The sequence below is a fragment of the Nanorana parkeri genome, unplaced genomic scaffold, assembly GCF_000935625.1.
Source record: "Nanorana parkeri isolate BGI_ZX_2015 unplaced genomic scaffold, ASM93562v1 scaffold820, whole genome shotgun sequence".
NCBI classification, from domain to species: Eukaryota; Metazoa; Chordata; class Amphibia; order Anura; family Dicroglossidae; genus Nanorana; species Nanorana parkeri.
Window position 1 is genome coordinate 271,816 of NW_017307088.1, and position 21,106 is coordinate 292,921.

Below are 21,106 nucleotides of genomic sequence, written 5' to 3' on the forward strand. Positions count from 1 at the left end.
CCACCAGAGGGGCCTCTGCGTGCCCTCTGTGGCACACATGCCATAGGTTGGCCGCCACAGATCTAGGGGAACTAGTGCCCTGTGAAGTCGGGCCCTAAGAGAGAGGAGTGGAATGTGGGAGTAGAAATGTCCCTGCATTAGTGGAAGTAAAACTTTCCCGTGTTAAAGGAGAACTATGAGGTGAGTGCTTTTCACTCACCTCATAGTTCTAGCCGACCTGTGACAATGTCACAGGTCGGCTCAGTAGATCGGGAGGTGAGCGAACACATACCGGGTTCGCTCACCTCTCGATCCTGTCACGGCTCTCTGCCGTGACAGGGGGAGGGGCTGGATTCCCCTCTCCCCGCTCCGATCTGCCAGCGCTGACTGGCGGAACGGACGGGGGAGGGGGCGGGTACAGCTGGCTCTGCCTCTAGATAGGCAGAGCCAGCTGTCACTCACGCAACTGGGCGGATCCCGTCATCTAAGTCGGGATCCGCTCCGACTGCGGCGTCTCAGTATAACGCGAGCTACAGCTACGAGCTATACTGAGCTTAGGGTAACGGGAGGATGCTAGTTTGTGTCCTCCCGTTACCCTAAGGAGAACTATGGGGAAAAACACTGACCCCATAGTTCTCCTTTAAATAATAAAATTACATCTATAGTAAAAGACCACCTGCGCCCCCAGCATGGGTGTCCGTAATTAAAGACCATTCCTCCCCAATGTTTTGTGTTCCAGCGCCCGCCACCCATTGCCACTCTGCACAGGGTCTCTCTAGGTATACAATGGATAAGCCCCACAGTAAGCATAAGAATATATTTACATTTTTAGGGAAATAAACACATAAAGTCTATTATCCTGTGGAGGATTTTTTTTCGTTTTCATGGCAAAATAAAGCTCAAGAAAATGTATACCATAAAAACACAGTGCCAAGCATGTAAATCCTTTACACCAGTTTGTGGATGCAACTAATAAGATCTTCATTTAAGTTGCATTGTGCACCTTACAGTCTTATAATATCAATTTGGGAGACTCAACTAATCTGAGTATATAGATCCAGTCTGCAATGGAGACAGGACCTTTAAAGTAGAATTTGGCCTCTTGTGGTTGGAACTCTGTACAGGCCAAAGCTGACATTGTTTATGTTGCTATGGTGACTGTAGCCAGGTTACTCCAGGGACACATTCTGTAAATGAATTCTGTGTTTATTAAAACATCAGAGCAGTTTTATCTAAGCCTTCCACTGCAATGGGACGTCATCCTGTTGGCAGCATGTCTCCAAGGATTCGGGGGAGTGCTGGAGGAAGCTGTGACCCTCTGAACTTCTATGGTACCAACTACAACAGCTCATATGGTGAGAGTTAATATAATGCCGGTAAATTACTGGGAGGATGATGTAAATAAAGAGTAAAGAAGTTTTTCTGTAATGCTTTTTATTACTGTTTGCAGAGTATTGAGGCACAATGGCTTTAGTGAACCATAACTCTTTTCCCCCAATTTATTGGGGTTCTACAACATGTTTGTTAATTGGCTCTAGGTACATCACTTTGCACAATGCACTTTGCTTATTACTCATGCATACATGTACCAACCTGTGCACTTATAGACACAAAAGAACATAGTTATGTGGAGCAGAGCTGGGAACGGTTTTGTACATTTTTACTTAAATATGGGCCATCCACCACCAGTACTATTTCAACAAGCTGTATCTCACCCAGTCTTGAAGTTTCTCTAGGCAGGAATTTAATGAATGATGGGACACTTAGGCTACATTCACACTACAATGTAGGTGTGTTTAGGGATTCCTGCGTCAGGAACTTGCGATTTTCTGCAGCAGGAATCCCCAAATGGTAGCTGTGTCCTGTTCAAGTTACTGATTGGGTGACAGCGAGCAATTTTGTAAGAGGCAGAAAGCTGGCACACAGCATGTAAATGTATGTGATACGATTACATAGGGTTGCCACCTTTTCTTCAAGCGAAACCCGAACACTCTAGCGACGCGCAGACATATTTTTGGGGGAATGAGTCGCAGCTTATTCATATGTAAATAGCACCACCCATTCGTATGTAAATATCACAGTTGAGACTATTTTCAGTGGGGGGCCAGTAGCCCCTATATTAATTTTGGTTGCCCCTGTCTGCCTGACATCTTATGTCCGGGTTTCTGTTGCCATGAAACCTGGACAAAGCATTAAAAATCCGGACTGTCCGGGTGAATCATGGACAGGTGGCAACCCTACGATTACATGCGGCTAGGAATCAATCACTATCCCTGGATGCATAATCAATAGAAAATGGCAGATTTGGGATACCTGCTGCAGGAAATCGCAAGTTACTGATGCAGGAATCCCTAAACACACCTACATTGTAATTGTGAATATAGCCATAGGCTTGGCTTGAAGGATAAATCAACTCGTGTGTCATTTGCATAACAGTGGTAGCTGAATCAATGGCATTTGACTATTTTCATAGTAACCTGCTGGACAAAGGGGACAAACCGAGAGCTGTCTCCTCCCTCAAACCGTAGTGTTTATACATGTAAAGTGATATTAAAGACAAAAGGTTTTTAATTTATTACATATGCTAAATGACTTACAACGGATGCTGCTTCTTGATGTTTAAAAGTTTTAGTTGCCTGCAGAGTTAGCTGGTCCCCTAAACACTGGCCTTGATATCCTGTTTTATAGTGACTGCTTTCCATTGCAGGGTCCTATGGAGCCCCCTTGTGTGTGCTAGTAATCTGTGTGTGCCTCCCCAACTGAGCAAGGCAAGACACTCTCTGCCCCTTGGTCCTTAATCCTCCCTTATCCCATATGATTTTGTACTGGACGGGAAGTTCAGGGAAGCCAAGCTGAGAGAGTTGATATCTCACTTATTCAGCTACAGCGAATGCTTTTCTTTTAGGAACAGTATACAGGGCTAGATGTGTGTCCCCTCCACCTTGTGTTGTCTTGTCTGTGTTCTGTGGTACCGTTACCTGAGATTCTAACTGGCTGGCTACAGACAAAGCTAGACGAAGCCTAGCCAGGCCCGGCGCTACCGCAAGGCAAGTCAGGCGGCCGCCTTACGGCGCTGCAGGGTGAGGGCGGAAAAAACAGCGCATTTTGACAAGTACTTGTACTTGTCATAATGCCCCGATGTTTGCGCTATGTTTTTTTTTTTCACTTACCTTCGGTGTGGGAGAGCAGCGGCGAGTCAACGCTGGTCCAGTGGGAGGAGCTCCAGGTGGGGTCCTAATTTAGCTGGCCGGTGACTGCCAGAGGTGCCGCGCGTGTCAGGATCCTCTCGCAGTCGCCGGCCAGCTAAATTAGGACCCCACCTGGAGCTCCTCCCACCGGACCAGCTGGTTAATATGCCATATATGGAATATATATGTTCTAATTTTTCTCATGGACCGCTGTGTACCCACATTAGCTACCCCATCAAAGCGATAAATTCCGAACTGTAACCACCCATTATCAGATCTATAACCCATATTTAGCACCTGTTAACACATGTTTTCTTGTCGATGCTACGGTCTACGCACCGAATACTGTGATGTTATGTAATGTCAATTGTCTTCTGTGATGAAACCAATAAAAATGTATATGATAAGGAACAGTATACAGAGCCAAGCTTATAAAACTGAAAAATACAGAGAGAAAGTACACAGAGGAACTATAGGAAAGCAGCACAAGTTCTCCTTTCAGTGAGAGGAGTGTGAAAAAAGACCTCAAGAGAAAGTCACATCCTCATTGAAGTGATCAGAAGAGGAAGTGGATATATAGATAGATGGTCCACCCCATTTGTGACTTGGTTTAAAGTGAACAATAGAACTTTAAAGACCTTCACTTTACAGCCATGTTTCTCAAAACTGTGAAAAGATGTATCCTCTCATAAAAGCCAGGGTTGACCAAGAACAGCCTTGTGTGAGTCACCTAATCTCAAGGACCCCTTGACATTGGTACATTTATTACCAGTACTCCATACGTGCGTGTACATGTTCTCCAAAGTAAATGTCTTCTATGTTTTTAAAACTCCCAGAAACTTACAGATATCATTATTATTTAATAAAACTCCAAACTGTTTTGTTTTAAAAGAAGCAGAACCACCTCTCCGAGTTAGTAAGAAGTAGCCCAGGTAACATCTTTTTGAGAATAGAATAGTGGTCTACAGCAGTATATGGCACCCTTTAAAAGTATGCAAAATCTCTAGGCACCCCAGTTTAAAATGCAATATACTTTAAGGGAGACCCCATTCAAGAATAAACAAAAAAGTGGGTTTCCCCCTTCACATTGAAGTGTCCCCTTTAAATCAAGATTCCCCCTTCATATCAGAGTCACCCTTTGCATTGGGAGCCCCCCCCCCCTTTCCCATCAGCAGCCACTCTTTCATATCAGAGTTCCCCACTTTCACATCACAGTCCCCTTACCACAAAATTCTCAGGCACCCCTGAGAAAGCCAGAAGCCACACCAGAGTGCCATGGCACCCTGCTTGATAAAGAGGAGTCTACAGCACTGATGTTCATTAGCATCTGCACAATAGCCCCCATTTATCATATGAACAGTGATTTAATGTCCTCCAGCAGATGCAGATACACCCCTATGTGGAAATGATGGGCTCAATTCACTATGGGATTCAGCCAGAGTTTGGCAGATTTCTCCCTCAAAATGCCTGATGGGGAGAGATCTGTTCATCCTCATTTGGCTTTTTCCAGTGCCACCACCTGCAATGCCCTTGGCCTGCCACAGCAGAGCATCAATTGTGCATTTTATCCTTCATTCTTCTCCATAGAATGCGAGTGCCCAATACTGCCTTTAGCACTGTTTATCGCCCCTACTTGGAGAAAAAGGCCCAACTACAATATGCAATGCTAACGATAGAACATTGCTTGCAGGTGGTATGGTCATCCTTACCTGCTTGATTTATACAGAATCATAAAACTCATATATGTTGTTAAGTAAAGCAATGTAAGTAGATCACAGTTATAAAATACAAGTCTCTATGTTTATGTTCATGTAACATTTTGTTGACTCCTTCGGTATTCTCGAACTGGTGTCATGCAGGTCGCCCACAGTTTGTTCCAGGTGGTGTCCAGCATCCTGGGATTCTTACCCACCGGAGCACAGGGTACCAATCAAACTTCAGACCGGCTGTATACTATTCACCCAACTTGGACCGGAAAGATAACCCAGCCATGGGGTAAGCTTTCAATGCGGTGCTGTTAACTGTTGCATAGAGACAGCCATCTTGCCAGCTAAAGCAATAATCATGAGGAAATATATCTATGTTCTACAATACAGTGGTGTTACTGAAATCCTACTTGCAACTAATATGACAAGCTTCTAATAAATAATGGATTCCTTTGGAGATGTTTACAGTATTTCCTCTGCTAGTGAGAGAAGCACTATACTGGTTTTAAAGGAGAACTATGAGGTGAGTGCTTTTTACTAACCTCATAGTTCTAGCCGACCTGTGACAATGAGACTGTCACAGGTCGGCTCAGTAGATCGGGAGGTGAGCGAACACATACCGGCGTTCGCTCACCTCTCGATCCTGTCAAGGCTCTCTGCCGTGACAGGGGAGGGGCTGGATTCCCACCCTCCCCGCTCCGCCAGCGCTGACTGGCGGAACGGACGGGGGAGGGGGCGGGTACAGCTGGCTCTGCCTCTAGATAGGCAGAGCCAGCTGTCAGTCACGCAGCTGGGCGGATCCCGGCATAATTGTCGGGATCCGCTTCAGCTGCGATGTCTCAGTATGCCGCGAGCAGCAGTTGAGCAGTTGGCAAGAGGCTGAGCCCTACCCAACTCTAACTAAAACTTAAAGAGGGGATAGAATTTCACTTTATTTACATGTTATCTGATCAAACTGGACATCTTGCGTAATATACCTTCTCATCTTTTGCTCAGGTTAATGCTAAGGAAAAATTACACATCAATCACCAACAGAGATTTTGTCCCTCACCAACATGTTACAGGAACAGAGCCTCTGCCCCACAACCTATACTCTCCCCAGAGTGGATTCATCAGGAGCAGTGAAGTCACCATTCCCAAATCCAGAGCTGTGAGTACTGGAGGTATTTAATGATCTGCAATGTGAATGACCCATAGATAGTAGATTCATCATCATCATCGTCGTCGTCATCATTATCATCATTATCATCATCAGATAACTGTGATTTGATCAGAGTCAGACTGTGATTGCTCTGTCCACAGACATATAATGCAAAGCATTTGTTATGCTTTGGATACAGTCGGGAAGGGTTGTTATCTTGGGGTCCCTTTGGGGTGTTGTCTGTGACACCAGATTTCATGGGTAGTCTGCCGCTGCTCACCTCTTATTATAACAATGATGTTGCCTGTCTGCCATTCTGCTCCAATGGCTTCAACACTCTGCAAGTCACTGACTTGGAATAAGTTTGCAGATCAGGAGTTCTCACTTTCTGTTCTGGGTTGGTGACATTGAAAGCCAGGGACAGCCAAGCAACTAGCATCTTCAGGAAGGAGGTCAGAAATATCAGCCTACACATTGTATTAGTGCAGACTTTCTTTAATGTGTTTTGTCAGGATGACCTCATGAGTTTTATACTGCAGGTGAAGTCTGTGCACTTTGACACACGGGATCATGGTTCTGGAGTTATTGCTGGCATCCCGCCACACCATCGACCTCTGCTGTTTATGCCTCATGGAAAGGGATCCCCTGAGGTTGAAAACCTCAGAAATGTGAGTAAAAAATGTTCAAATAGTTTTGTTTTTCAAGAAGTACCTGTTCTGAGACCCACAATCCATATACCCATTGCACTCCTGACCGCTTATCCATAATAAGAATGGTTGGGTGCATCGGCAGTCGACAGGTGGCTACCGTCCAGTAATACAAAAAAGTATGCACACCGGCACTCCAAAGGTAGTAGTACGTCTATTTATTGACGCACGTGCAAGACATGCTCATTGCATGTGCGTCAACAAATAGATGTACTTCTACCTTTGGAGTGCCGGTGTCCATACTGTTCTGAGACCCAGTGAAGTAATCTCTAGGTCGGTCTGCTGCTTTTGCTCTGAGTTTGGTAGGCTCCTGTATACGTTACAGCTCACGGACTGATGATATGAAAGAACACATCCCCAGGAACCCTTTAGATGTGCCTGCTTCTCCCTGCTGGCGACTGGGTGCTACAGACTTTAACTCTGCAATTTGTTGATTGGTTGACTGGTTGTAGGCATGTCTAAAGGGATGCCGGGGATGTGTTCTTTCACGTAAAGCTCAGGAACAAAATGGTTGATGTCGGAGAAAGCTAAAAGCTGTGAGGTGAGGGGGGCGGGGGGGTCAACCACAGTACAGATCAGGAGGGAGAAGTGATTGATGAATGTCGGAGGTTGTTCCAACAGAAAATGGAGGTGGGCTCAAGATAGCTGCTGCTGCCGCTTCAAAGATGTGGCGATGCCAGTTTACAGAAAATTGAGAGTAATCAGTTTCAAAGCTAATGAGTTATTGATGGACACAATTAGAATTGATGAAAATTAACATTATATTATATTAACATTATATTGGAAATGTTTATGGGACTCTCAGGATCTGTACATTTTAACTGCCCGCTTCAGAGAACTTAATGTGTAAATCCGGCCAAAACCTATTTTTTGGAGAGTTTATGGTTTAGAAGCTCTGTCAAGCTTTTTATTGCTACTGAGTTGGGCTTGCCCCTCATCTTTATAGAGTTTGTAGTCACGCCTGCACACTGCAATACTGGTGCTGGAAGATTAATGTACAGACTGCCCGGGTATTCTATAGTGGGTGCGTGCTGCATCTGAGGTCTGTCTGGGTATAGATAAGAGGGGGGACCTGCATAGGGTTTTTTAGGATATGAGTTTACCTCTACTTTAATGCATGCACATATATGTGAAAGGGTCTGAAGACGCTATGTTTTGGGCAGTGCTGTGAGGGCAAATGTAAAATTGTGCAGCTGCCAGCAGAACACAAGGGCAATCTTCAAATGGGAACACTTATTCCAGTAACATCTGTCAAAGGTTGGATTTCCTCTTAACTTTAAAGAGATTTCCCCTCAATTCCTATTGTGTCCCTAGTGCAGGAAGCGTGCACAAATATCTCCAAGGGGGACACAAATCACAATAAAATCCACACAAAGGTTCTAAACTTTCTTCACTATGCCCAAAGTTGAAAAAAAAGGTTTTGGCTGGAGTTTCTCTTAAGCCACATAGGAAGTGAGTGACCACCGGAGGCTTGACAGTGGATCTAAGTCTTCCCCTGGTTATCTAAATCTAAAACAAGTGGCTGGAATTAAAAGCACTTACGAGGTTGTCTCAATGACTGTATTGTATAGAAAGGAAATGTGTTCAGCTTCTCTCTGTCTCTAACAGTGTGACCTTTATATGTCATAGGGTCCATCTTTTATGTCTACAGAATATAAAAACAGATTCTATGTACAGTCACCCCATCAGACAGGTGAGTCATTTGTATCTCCTTCAAAATTAACATGTAAGGGTCATTTCCCCCAAAACTGACTTTCTATTTCTATATGGATGCTGGCAGGTTGAATCACTAGCTAGCTTCACACATCATTTTTGGGACTTAGGATGATGCCAAGGGGATCATTTGCAAAAAAATCATTTATAAAAGGATACCAGTTTTTTGGCACTAGTGCCCCTAGATGGCAATGATGAGCATAGGAAATGTCTATACTCGTCAGTGCCATCTAGGAGTACTAGTGCGGTGCGAATGGCATCTGCCCAGCTATACGCTGAGCAGAACTTTTATAAATGAACCTCCAAGTATCTGCACTTGAGTTTCAAAGTCTTCCCAGCAGCCACAGCCATTGCAAACCTATTAATCCACACATGTGACTGCATTTGTGTGATTGACATACTGTATTTTGTCCTGTTATTTAAAATATGGACCATATAATACGTCTACATCCATGAAGTCTCAAATTAATCCAGAATAGGTCTGCATGTGCACATTGTACAGTTAGCATTTAAGCAAACCTGCCATTAGAAAAGTACAGGGACTGCCATTGTCCTGGGACTGTGGATGAAAACATATTGTTGCCAAACATACCCACCACCTTCTAATAATGTTTGGGTGGTGGGTATGTTTGGCAGCAATACATTTTCACTCACAGTCCCAAGACAAGCAGGTTGTATATGAGTGTCAATATTCCATATCTCTATACTTCTTGCAGGTCACTGGATATAGAGCGAAAAGGACAAGATCAGTGGCGTAAAAATCACCATAGCGACCCAGGCGGCCGCTATGGGGCCCGGGGCACAGTGGGGCCCAGCCAGATGCCGTGCTGGCCGCTATGGGATCCTCTGCTGCTGGCTTTCACTAGCGGCTGAGGACGAACACGCCACAGTTCAGATCACTGACAGTAATCTGTGCAGCGGCGCGTTCCTCTCCACAGAGTCAATGAGAGCCAGCAGCGGCGGTGGAGCCCATGGTAGGCAGCAGTGGAGGAGGCGGGGCCCATCAGCGACCGTGGACAAAGAGGAGGCGGACAGGTAAGGAGTGCGACCTGCCCACCTGAGGGTGACCCTGCAGAGCCCACCATAGACACTCTATGGTGGGCTCTGCAGGGTCACCCTCAGGTGGGATCTCGAGTGGGCTCTGCAAGGGGTATAACTAGAAATCACAGGGCCTCATACAAAATTTTGCTATGGGGCCCTGTGATTTCTAGTTACGCCCCTGGACGAGAGTGCCGTAAAATTGAGTCGACGTACAGTATAATCTTTATTTGTCACAATACGGTCTAGCATGAATTGGCAGCCAAGGCATTTTGAGGATTATGTTTAAATTCCCCTTCATCAGGGCTTAGATTTTCTGGGTAAGAGGAATCTGCATGGATGGTTAATCATGGGTTGTTTTTTTTGTAGCTGCAGCTAGAAGTTCACTCGGTTCTGTTGTCTGACAGCCTGGCAACTTAATTAAATGATCTTCTACCTGTTGCCAGGTCTTGATAGACCATTTTATTGTGACAAATAAAGATATCTGGACAGATTCCTATGGCTTGTTGCTCTTGTCCTTTCACTTGATATAAGCTGACTTTGACCTGACAGGGCTCCAATAAGCAAAACTAAAGCTGACATACTATAACAGTAATGTAAATCGTTTGGGACCTCAACTAATCTTGGAGTCCAGCGCTCTACCACCCTGTGGGGAGGCATCTAGAGAATCAGTATGACAGACAGTTAACTAGCATTTTCAGAAGAAATGGTTAGCAATGGCAGCCTACATGGTTCACTCATGAAAGATTTAATTTAAAGAAGAACTATGGGGTCAGTGCTTTTCCCCATAGTTCTCCCCAGGGTAAAGGGAGGACACAAACTAGCGTCCTCCCGTGACCCAAAGCTCAGTATACTGTGAGATCCACCCAGCTGCGTGATTGACAGCTGGCTCTGCCTATCTAGAGGCAGAGCCAGCTGTACCTGCCCCTTCCCCCATCTGTTCCGTCAGTTAGCGCTGGAGGATCAGAGCGGGAAGGGGGGGAGAATCCCTGCAGGGAGCCGTGAGTGACAGTCACGGCTCTCTGAAGGGACATGATCGAGAAGGGAGCGAACAACGGTATGTGTTCGCTCACTTCCCGATCTATTGAGCCGACGTGTGACAGTTTTATTGTCACAGGTCGGTTAGAACTATGAGGCTGAGTGAAAATCACTCACCTCATAGTTCTCCTTTAAGGAGAGCCTGCAATCCACGCTCAGAATAATACGATGTGAGTTGTATATTTGACAGCTCCAGTCATTCCCGTGCAATGTACCTCTCAGTACAAGAGGTAAAAAGCAGATACTTTATAAATATAATACTGTATCATGATTCTGCCATCATCCACCATCTTTTTATTTGCAGGCTCCTCTCAAAATGCTGTTATTGGAGCTATGGAAAATTCAGGATTTACCGAGGGGTCAAACAAGGAACCCATTACCCATGATCCACACTCACAGTACTGTGAGCCGGTAAGCAAGATAATACATTCACTGTATAAATTACCATACCGGATAAGGAATTAAAGGCACACCCTTATTAAACCAGAAACCCTGGAGATGCTTACAGGAAGCAGTCTACCTGCTCAGTACTTCAGTTTTTCATTTAGGCATAGTTGAAGTGTGCCAATCCACCCCGTCCCTTTTGTTGGTCATCTGGTGTTATGGAAACCCCCTGTTGTAATAGCAGGAGAATTCTGAGACAAACCCACTGCAGGGTCATTACACCAGTAGGTTGTGTACCCCTGGTGATACATCTGACTGGTTAAAGGTATATTAGATTAAAAATTGTAAATAAAATATTGAGGTGTACAGAGTACGGCCCATTAAGGCATCTGTGCACTGTACCCACAAACTTTTATCAGTAACCTTCTGATTCTGGAATGCAGCTACTTGTGATGTAGGAAAACCCACTGCAGGCTTCTTGCAGCCTATAACATGCAGACTATATGTTACGCACAATATGAAAAGTCTTGCTTTGTAAAGACACCTTCTTCTTTAATTTTTTTTGTAGCAGTCACGTGACCTTTTGCGGAATACTTGAGTTGGCTGGGGTAGTGGGCAGAGAGTCTAAGGCTAGGTTCACACCTTGGCAACACAACAGCATTTTTGCTAGTTTCTATGCGCATAAATCCAGTCGCATGTTTTTTGTGAGAGAATTGTGACACATTGATGTTAATAAGCAAACGCCCATAAAATGCGGTAAAAAAACTCACAAAAACACAGCAAACTTGCGTTTTTGAGCATATTCATTGGAGTCTTTGGGGCCAAGAAGCACTTTATCTGACAAAAAGAAGTTCTTGTACTTTTTCCAGTGATGGGCGTTTTGCTACAAGCTACAAAACGCTCAGATGTGAACATGGCCATAGAAATGAATGGGATTTTGTTTTGGGAGTATTTTTTGTGTTTTTTAGGGAAGAAAAGGCGCTACAAAACACTACGTGTGAACCAGGACTAAGCGAGATTTATGTGCATAAAACGCACACAACAATGTGCAAATACGCGCATAGAAACGAGCAAAAACGCTGTCGCCTAGGTGTGAACCCAGCCTTAGTTAGCCACTTCTGGTGACATGACTCACTTGTCCTGAAGTTCAATTTCTTCCTCTTCCTCCTATGAGCTGATTTGCAGGTTTGCCAGCTGGAAGCTGCACAGCGGGAGAGCGGGATGACAATGCCAGGGCTGTACTGGGTTGTGGGCGAGTGGTGTCACCCACAAAAAAAGGAAGTGCCAGGCCTGAAAGTTTAAATTCATAATTTAAAAAAAATAAAATAATATGCACCAATGTTAAAATCTAGCCATCCCATCCATGCCGAGGTGACACATATACAACTTTATCTGTGCCAATTACTAATGTATTTGATGTGGATTTGTGATTACACCAGCACTGTCACCTTCACGTTTTATTTTGTAGGTGGGGTATCACCGACTGATGGGACTCAGTATCACCAAGACTGATTTTCTGCCAAGCTCCATTTTACAGGTATACATTGCATATTGAATGATGTGTTTATGACCTGGGGGCCATTTACTAAAACAAAAAAGTGAAGAGCCCACAGAAGTTAAATTTCAGTTTATATTTTTGTGGTGCAGGTTACTAAAAAAAAAAAAATGTGTTTTCAACTCTGCATTTTTATGGGGTCTTTTTGTAAAGGTCGTGGGAATCCATGCATATCTGGCTTGCCTAGACTTGTTTACATTACTGGGTATTTATTAAGGTGATTAAAAAAGAGTTGAATGTGACAACGACAGTCTCATATCCCGCCACTGCCACCAGAATGTGACAGCTGCACTCAGCCTCACCCAGCACAGAGACTTTCCAGCACGTGGGCAGGGCCGGATTTACTCTCTCTCTGCTGCCCTAAGGACAGGTTCCTCAATGTGCCCCCCTACCCACCAAACCCCCCCCAGACCTGCAAGCTGCATACAAGTGATCTCGGTGGCAGTGCCAAGATCACTTATACAAAACAAGCGTTGGCTTCCCTGCTGTACATTTAGCTCTGCTTGCCCAAAGCAGGGCTAAATGTAGAAAACGACCCACCCGGCGCCCGGAACTGCATGTCACGGGCATCAGGAGATAGGTATTCCACACCCCTGCTGCCCCTCTACTCCCTGCTACCCCAAGGCTGGGCCTTGGTTGGCTTTGTGGGAAATCTGGTCCTGCCTGCAGGGCAACAATCTAAGTGCCAGCAGACTGAGAGTGATCGTTACTGGGGTCAGTTAACTCACAGTTAACCCTTTACCCCCATAAGGAGTACCCATCTCCACATATTCTAACAGTATCACACACCATTCACAGCATCTGCTGTCTGCTGTAGCCATTTGGAACTTGCCATTGCAAATTCTGTACACACGCTGCCACGCCCAGGCAGGAATGTTCACAATTTAAAATATGGAAGCTTTCCTGAGGGCTTGTTCACACCAAGCGCGGAGCAGATCCAGAGCAGATCAGTTGCAGACCGGATCAAAACTGCGTCCAATGTATTCCAATGGTATTTTTTGCTGCAGTTCACATCGCAGCGGCGTGCAGTTGCAGAGCAGATCCAGAGCAGGTGAAAAAACTGCAGCAGGCCCTATTTTACCTGCTCTGGAGCGCATCAAAAACGCATGCCAATGCCTGGAACACACTGAAAGCCCATTTAAAACTTACATTTTTTTTACCAAAAAGAGCCCGGAACGCATCAAAAACACGTACAAAAAAACGCGTCTAAAAGACTAGTGTGCGTGTGCAGAAACCTGACCGGATCTGCTCTGCATTTGGTGTGAACAAAGAGGCAGGTTTTCCTACAGGGATTAGTTACAGAGTATTTGAGGTTGAATAAAGACACAGGTCCATCGAGTTCCATCGAGTACCATTCCCTCAAACAATTTGCATACTATTTATGTCAAGCTGACCAGTCTGTAGTTCCAATTGAGCATCAGGCTGGCATCTTTAACCTTTTTTGAATTATTTTATGTCTTATTAAGAACACTCAGAGATTTAGCTAAATTATGTTTAAAATGTATTTCTAATGGAGAAAAAAAAGACAATTACAGAATATTACAACAGAGACAATAAGCAAATTATACAAAAAATAGGATTAAAAGTGAAAAGTACTCAGCAAAGTTCGCTCGGTCTTTGGTTTCGGCAGAGTCCAATCCACTGCAATCTGATGGACTAAAGGTCGTCGGCTTTTTATGAATGAAATTTGGGTGGTAAAATTAGATCTTTAAACTGCAGATATGTGTTGACCCTTCAGAGGGTATCATGAGCCAACCCCAACCCAATCAAAAAAGCTGAGGCGTGTGATGTAGGAGTGCTGAAGTGTTTGATTACACCTCAGTGGACACTTCCTTTATGCCAAGTATTTAAACCAGGGGTCTCAAACCTCCTGCCCTCCAGCTGTGGTGGAACTACAAATCCCATGAGGCATTGCAAGATTCTGACAACCACAGACATGACTGCTGAAGAGAGATGCATCATGGGATTTGTAGTTTCACCTCAGCTGGAGGGCCGGAGGTTTGAGACCCCTGATTTTAACCATAGCTATACGATTTGCTATGAATCTTATGAATATTCTCCTTAGGAGATGTAATGTGCCCAATTTGCCTGATGAACATAACAGCACAGGCATGTTTGATGTCTGATCGTCTTTCTATGGAAATTGTTTGAAACTTAACTTTTGGCAGCTCATCTGTATGTTAGCATAGGTCAGTAACCCCAGTCTCTGGCTTTCCAGTACTGTTTATGAAAGCCATTTAGGCACTTACAGCCAGGCTCATTAATAGACTGTGCAAGATGTTTGAACTGAAATGTTTTATTGGGATTTATGATGGCTGCCTGCCTTGTGTTGTTTCAACCTGGTGTGTGGTCTCCCAAAGTGGTCCCTTCTACCTCACAGACAGAAGACATTAAATTTGATTGTTTTGTAGCTCAATTGCAGATTTTTGAGGAAATGTTGTGTGCACTGTGTTCAGCACAGCTTCCCCCTTATTCCCCCCTTAGTTTGGGGTTCATCAGACCTCATTATCATCACAAAATGAGACTGAAGATATTGGTTATTTGTGCACCAAATGTGCAGAAAATGTGAATTGAGGCAGACGAACAGTGCTGGTATCTGCAGCAAATAATTGGATTAAGCTTGAAAGAGAACTATGCGGTGAGTGATTTCCACTCATCCTCATAGTTAGAGCCGACCTGTGACAATGAACCTGTCACAGGTCGGCTCTATCGATCGGGAAGTGAGCATAAAATGCATCCGATCCGCTCACTTCCCCACCATCTCCCTGCAGTGAGCGGTGACTGTCAGGCACCGCTCCCCGCAGCGATTCCCCCCTCCCGTCTCCAATCCTCCAGCGCTGACTGGCGGAACGAACGGAGGGAGGGAGCGGGCACAGCTGGCTCTGCCTCTAGATAGGCAGTGCCAGCTGTCACTCACGCAGCTGGGTGGATCTCGACAGTATTGTGCATGTGCAATATTTTTGGAGTGAAGCTTGGAACAGTGGTGGGATATTTTGCCACTGGAGTCCCTACAGATTGAACCATCCAATAGCTTTGAAACCAGTTTATATGTTTTTTACAAAAATAATGCTAATATTTCAGGGTAAACTTATGTATGCTAGTGTTTCATTTAATCTCATCTGTTTTGCAGGGACGAGAGCCACTTCCAGCATTAGCCAGGAACTCTGAAAGAGACAGCGGTTTCTCCCGGGAAACAGATAAAGTACTCTTCATCAGTGTAAGATTCAGTTTTGCCCTTGCTGCTATCGTGACTGACATGTCCTACGGGGCTGGGCGAAAAAAAAAAAAACTCAAAATGTATGGCCAGCTTCTATGTATGTGGCAATCCACTACATGTTGCCTGCAACTGTAATAGTGCATTGGGGTGTCATTCAAAGTGAATGGCTTTACAGCAACTATGGCTGACACATTACCAGAAAGCATAGATATTAATGGACCACAACATTACATAATTCAACATGTTTTGTTCTTGAAAATATTTGTTTGCTCAATATAGATACAGTATATGCAGAATTGTAAAATTACATTAATGAAGAGGCGTAATTAGATTTTTTTTTTGTGTGCTGTCTATATGTACATTACAAACACAGTCTATGCCTGGAGACTCTAGATCTGGCAACTCCATGAAGCAGAAGAATGATCTTCTAGGAAGAACTTACGTTGGAAAGAAGGTCTGTATACAAACAGTTTTGTTATTTTAGGTACTGGGTGAAATTAGTTTTAACTAAACTGAGAAAATGTTTGCCCTCTTTCAGGAATCATCTGGATTCAATAACAATAATCTGAAATATGTGCAACCTGAGGTGGAGCTTCCACAACATTACCTGACCAACTATAACCAAAGGTACTTTACAGCAAAAAATAAGTTTGCCCCAGTGGCTTTAATACCTAAGGATATAAATGAGCCGTAGTAGCACTTACAAAGCAATAAATAGACAGTAAATGGGATTACCCAACATGCACATAAAAGTGGTTGTGGGTTTGGAAAATGCAAGAATTGGAGTGTATCAAGCTGGACATTGTGATTTCATTAGCTGGGGCACATTAGGTTCACTTCACCAAGATGGTTGAGCTCTTTAAACATCATTCTATAAATTATTTTAATCTAAACAGCTGATTTTCAGGATCTCCTCTACAGAGACCTCAAAAGCTCAGTTATTGGCAGCCTGAACCTGGAGATATTTAAAGCAGAACTAAACTCACCAATTTAACTTTTGCAAGTTTGTGACATTCAAGACATGCCCCTGGTGATAACGGTCATAGTTGCCACTGCGCCATGTCAGCTCTCATCTGAACTTTTAAGCCTTTGAATGGCTGGTGTCACAGCTGATCGCATGTGCAGCACCATGGCAACTGTTGATCTAACTAGAAGCTAAGATGGCGTTGTCTTTGCTGCACAAGGATAGGAGAGTTTAGTTCCACTGTAATTTTTTATTAACACTGCAAAATTTCAGTGTTAATAAACTTCTACTTACAAAATACCTCAAAACATGATAAACTAACGTGTGTGGTAAATTCAAATGATTCATGAAATAATGGCTTTAATAAAATAATTTTCAATAGTAAAATAAGCATATAGCACACAGTAACAAAACCAGCATTTTTGTGCTCACCGTAATTTGTTTTCCCTCTATTGTCCATTGAGGGACAGGACTTTATGGTAACAATCAACTAAGGATTTTACTGCTGCCTACAAGGAAAATGGAAACGAGGTGCATATAAACCGAAGGCCAGTCCCCTAAGCTTTAAAGGAGAACTATGGGGTTAAGGCTTTTCCCCATAGTTCTCCTAAGGGTAACGTAGGACACAAACTAGCGTCCTCCCGTCACCCAAAGCTCAGTATACTGCCAGCTACAGCTCACGGTATACTGAGATGCCACAGCCGTAACGGATCCCAACAATTCTGTCGGGATCCACCCAGCTGCGTGAGTGACAGCTGGTTCTGCCTATCTAGAGGCAGAGCCAGCTGTACCGGCCACTTCCCCCGTCCGTTCCACAAGTCAGCACTGGAGGATTGGACAGGGGAGGGGGGAATCCTTGCAGGGAGCTGTGAGTGACAGCACGGATAGATCGAGAAGTGAGCGAGCGCCGGTATGTGTTCGCTCACTTCCCGATCTACTGAGCCGACCTGTGACAGTTTCATTGTCACAGGTCGGCTCAGATTATGAGGCTGAGTGAAAATCACTCGCCTCATAATTCTCCTTTAACCTCTCCCACCTCTCACCTTGTTGGTTATGCTTAGTGTCCTCTGGAGAATGGATGTCTCCTCTCTGCTAGATTTATTGCTTAAATTGGAAGATTTTCTACAATCAACTGTTACTGGTATATTCAGGATATGTTAAATCCTGGAAGTCTCTCCAGTTATCCAACGAGCACAGGTTTTCCCAGTTTGTTTAATTAACTGGCGATCTCTCTGCAATGGTCTCCTCACGTTGGCAATGACCAGTTAGCCTACCAACCATCTGGCAGCATCCTCAGTACAATGTCACAACATTGTGACAGTGGATACACTGCTGGTGATTTTTACAATGCATTCTACATGGGCAAGTAGTCACAAAGCTTTTGTTTTTAAACCATGATACAGCTCAAGGCTCTGGTCTGTGGTATTCCTGGGAATTTGTAGTTGTGTTTTCAAACTGTCAGATAATTGGAATGCCGGGACTAACTAGAACGCCATTTGCATCCTTTACCTTCTCGCAAAAGCTATTACAAAAAGTAATGTTTTTGTTTCTTACTTTCAATAAATGTATTTTCTCCTCTACTGCAGGTTTAGAGATCTAGCAACGCACGGGAGAGATCGTGAAGGCTGGACTCGTTTTGGAATACAGAATCAACTCCACAGCGGCTTCTCCGTAAATAATGAAATACACATAACTAGTATTTAAGCCAAAGTTAGGAAGTGAGACTCGGAGACTAAAATAAAAAAACAAAATGTTTCAAAACCCGAACTTTTGTCATATTTTACTTTGCACACCTCTGGATACAGAAGAATATAGTCTAATAATGCCCCCTACAGCAGCTCTTATTATGCGACCCTCCTTTGCAACCCCAGACTCCCTGTTGAGCTTTGTTGCCAGATCAGTTTGGTCACTTGCTTTTCATCCTGCAGTGTACCAGAAAAAAAATTACCCTACAGCTAAAATCTTTCAGACAACATGTGAACCACCGTATTTTCATGACCAAAAATCTAAAATGAATAATCACGTCTCTGTAACATACTGATACTGTATTTAGAAACGATAAACCTTGTGGGTGATGAGTAGGTGGTTGCTTTCTCTATCGACTTTTGAGGGACACAGCTGGTTAGTAAGCAACCTAGGGTTATAGTGCTGCCTGCAGGAGTAATGAACACTAGGCACAAACATCTGGACGCCAACCCCCCAGAGACTATTACCCCTCCCTCCTGCTTAAGTTTTGCTTGGTGCCCTTAGAAGAATTAAGCCTTTGACACATTGCATGTGAAGCAGCGCAGATCGGTGGTGCACGGACCTTCGCATGCAGTGTGTCATGTCATTTTCACTCTGGCGCGTCAGCTTGCAAGAGCTCGCATAGCTGAGCGTGCTGAGATGAAAAATGTAATCTACAGCCAATCAGCAAGCATGTGTAAACCCACGTGTCACAATGCAAAGTCTATTTGGTTGTAACGTGTGAGCCGATTGGCTGAAGATGCAGTCTTTCATCTGGCTGTGCTCAGCTCACACACTGCACGCTAGTGCACACAAGCACAGAACACCTTCCTTCTGTTTTCTCACCTCAGCGGCAGCTCTGCAGAGCACATATAGTGGTGCCTGTAAAAATAGAAAGCAGTAATAATACAGTACGGCACTCTGATGGGGACAACCAATGTAAGGGGGGCACTCTGATGGGGACAACCAATGTAAGGGGGCACCCTGGTGGGGATGTGCACAACCAATGTAAGGGGGCACTCTGATGGGGACAACCAATGTAAGGGGGCACTCTGATGGGGACAACCAATGTAAGGGGGCACCCTGGTGGGGATGTGCACAACCAATGTAAGGGGGCACTCATAATGTTTAGTTGTCCATATCAGAGTGCCCCTTTAGACTCGTTACTAAATAAGGGGGTATTCTAATGTGGACAACTAATGTGAGGGGAAAGCTTTGAAGGGGACACGTAATGTAAGGGGGTACTCTAATAGGGTCCCAACAAAATGTTTAATCCTAATTGGAATTGTCTTGTACCACCCCCGAATTATTGATTAGATAGAACACAACTCATTTAAAAGAACCCTGCCAGACTTACACTTCCCATTGTACTTATTTTTAAACCAATTAATCTTTATTAAAACATAATACAAAATATACAATCACAAATTCTTCATAGAGCAGTATTCCAATGTAACTGACCTGTAAATGTCCCGAGACATTATCCTAATTTGATCACTGGACCAAATATCACTTCACATTGACAACCCAAGAAGTCTATTTATCATACATACTTAAAGGCCATTTGTATTTAAACCTGTAAAATACTGGTATGGCCAGTGAGCAAAGATATGTCTCTATGCGTTTCGCAACACTTTGCGGCCTGTCGCTTCCTCAGGAGGCAGAAAATTCTCAGGTATGTGGTATTACATAATAAAAGTCAATAAAAAATATTCCTAGACGGAGGGCGCATGCGCGGGCTACGCCAAGATGGCCGCTTAGCGTGAGTGCTCTGCACCTCGCCGTCACGATACCTCTTCCCGGCAGCTAGGAAAGCTTTGCGCGGCACGATCGAGGCTGAAGGGTGCTAAGGTCCCGCTCTAGATCCGGACATACATAATAAAAGTCAACCGCTGGGACAGCAAAGAACATAATCCATCAACTCACTCAAATAGTTCTTATTTTTGCACCATTTACTAGTCATACAAATACCTTTCAAAAACAAATATTGCCAAGTGTATCACAGTGGACATTGGGGATGGGGGGTTGACTGTTTTTCTCTGCTGTTGTCACACTTTCACTTACAAGTCCCCATCCCCATCTTGTGCAGTGAAAGGAGAAGTATCACACTGATGAGCCTATTTCTTAGTTACTCTGCTTTTTCCACGTATCCGCGTGCTCCTCACACGGCAACACAGCTGAGTGGCTTCTTGTACTGCTTCTCGCTCCCCCTCTCCAAACTCTGCAGATTGCAGGAGTCTGATGCTAAATCAAGTTCATCTACTTACACAGATTGCATGAACAAAAATATAATGATATATGAACCACCTCAGGACCAGAGCAATTTGTTTATTTTTTTACACATCAAAACCTGAGGGATCTATTCACTAAGCTGCCAAAGGAGCCGAGAGAAAAACCGAGCTGAAGTGAAGGGAACCGCACGCCGTTCGGCTGTCAGCCGTACATCGGCAGTCTTCAGCTCAATTCAGTTCCGCTGAACATGCTCAGCCATTGCGGACAAGGGCCTCTTCCCCACAAGCCCTGACCCGTTGATGGTGGGGGTCTGTGGGCAGGGGGGCTTAAAGGGGTACCCCAATGCAAATAAGCCCCCCTGCCCACAGACCCCCACCATCAACGGGTCAGGGCTTGTGGGGAAAAGGGCCCTTGTCCCCATCAGCATGTGGACAAGGTGCTTTTCCAAGGGGTGTCCCTGGAAAATGACCCTCCCAGTGCCGAGGGCATGCAGCCTGGTATGGCAGGGAGGGGGGGGGG

General features: G+C 44.4%; 1 protein-coding gene across 1 annotated transcript; it reads left to right on the forward strand.

Annotated features, from left to right (window-relative positions):
- Positions 1-1,228: 1,228 nt before the first annotated feature.
- Positions 1,229-18,338, forward strand: PPP1R32 (protein phosphatase 1 regulatory subunit 32). Its single transcript, XM_018565166.1, has 11 exons — positions 1,229-1,334; positions 5,027-5,162; positions 5,870-6,023; positions 6,554-6,682; positions 8,351-8,414; positions 10,815-10,921; positions 12,363-12,431; positions 15,580-15,666; positions 16,040-16,120; positions 16,205-16,293; positions 18,217-18,338. Exons 1-11 carry the CDS (start codon positions 1,229-1,231, stop codon positions 18,332-18,334), a joined length of 1,140 nt encoding a protein of 379 aa, XP_018420668.1. The 3' UTR covers positions 18,335-18,338.
- The last annotated feature ends 2,768 nt before the right edge of the window (positions 18,339-21,106 follow it).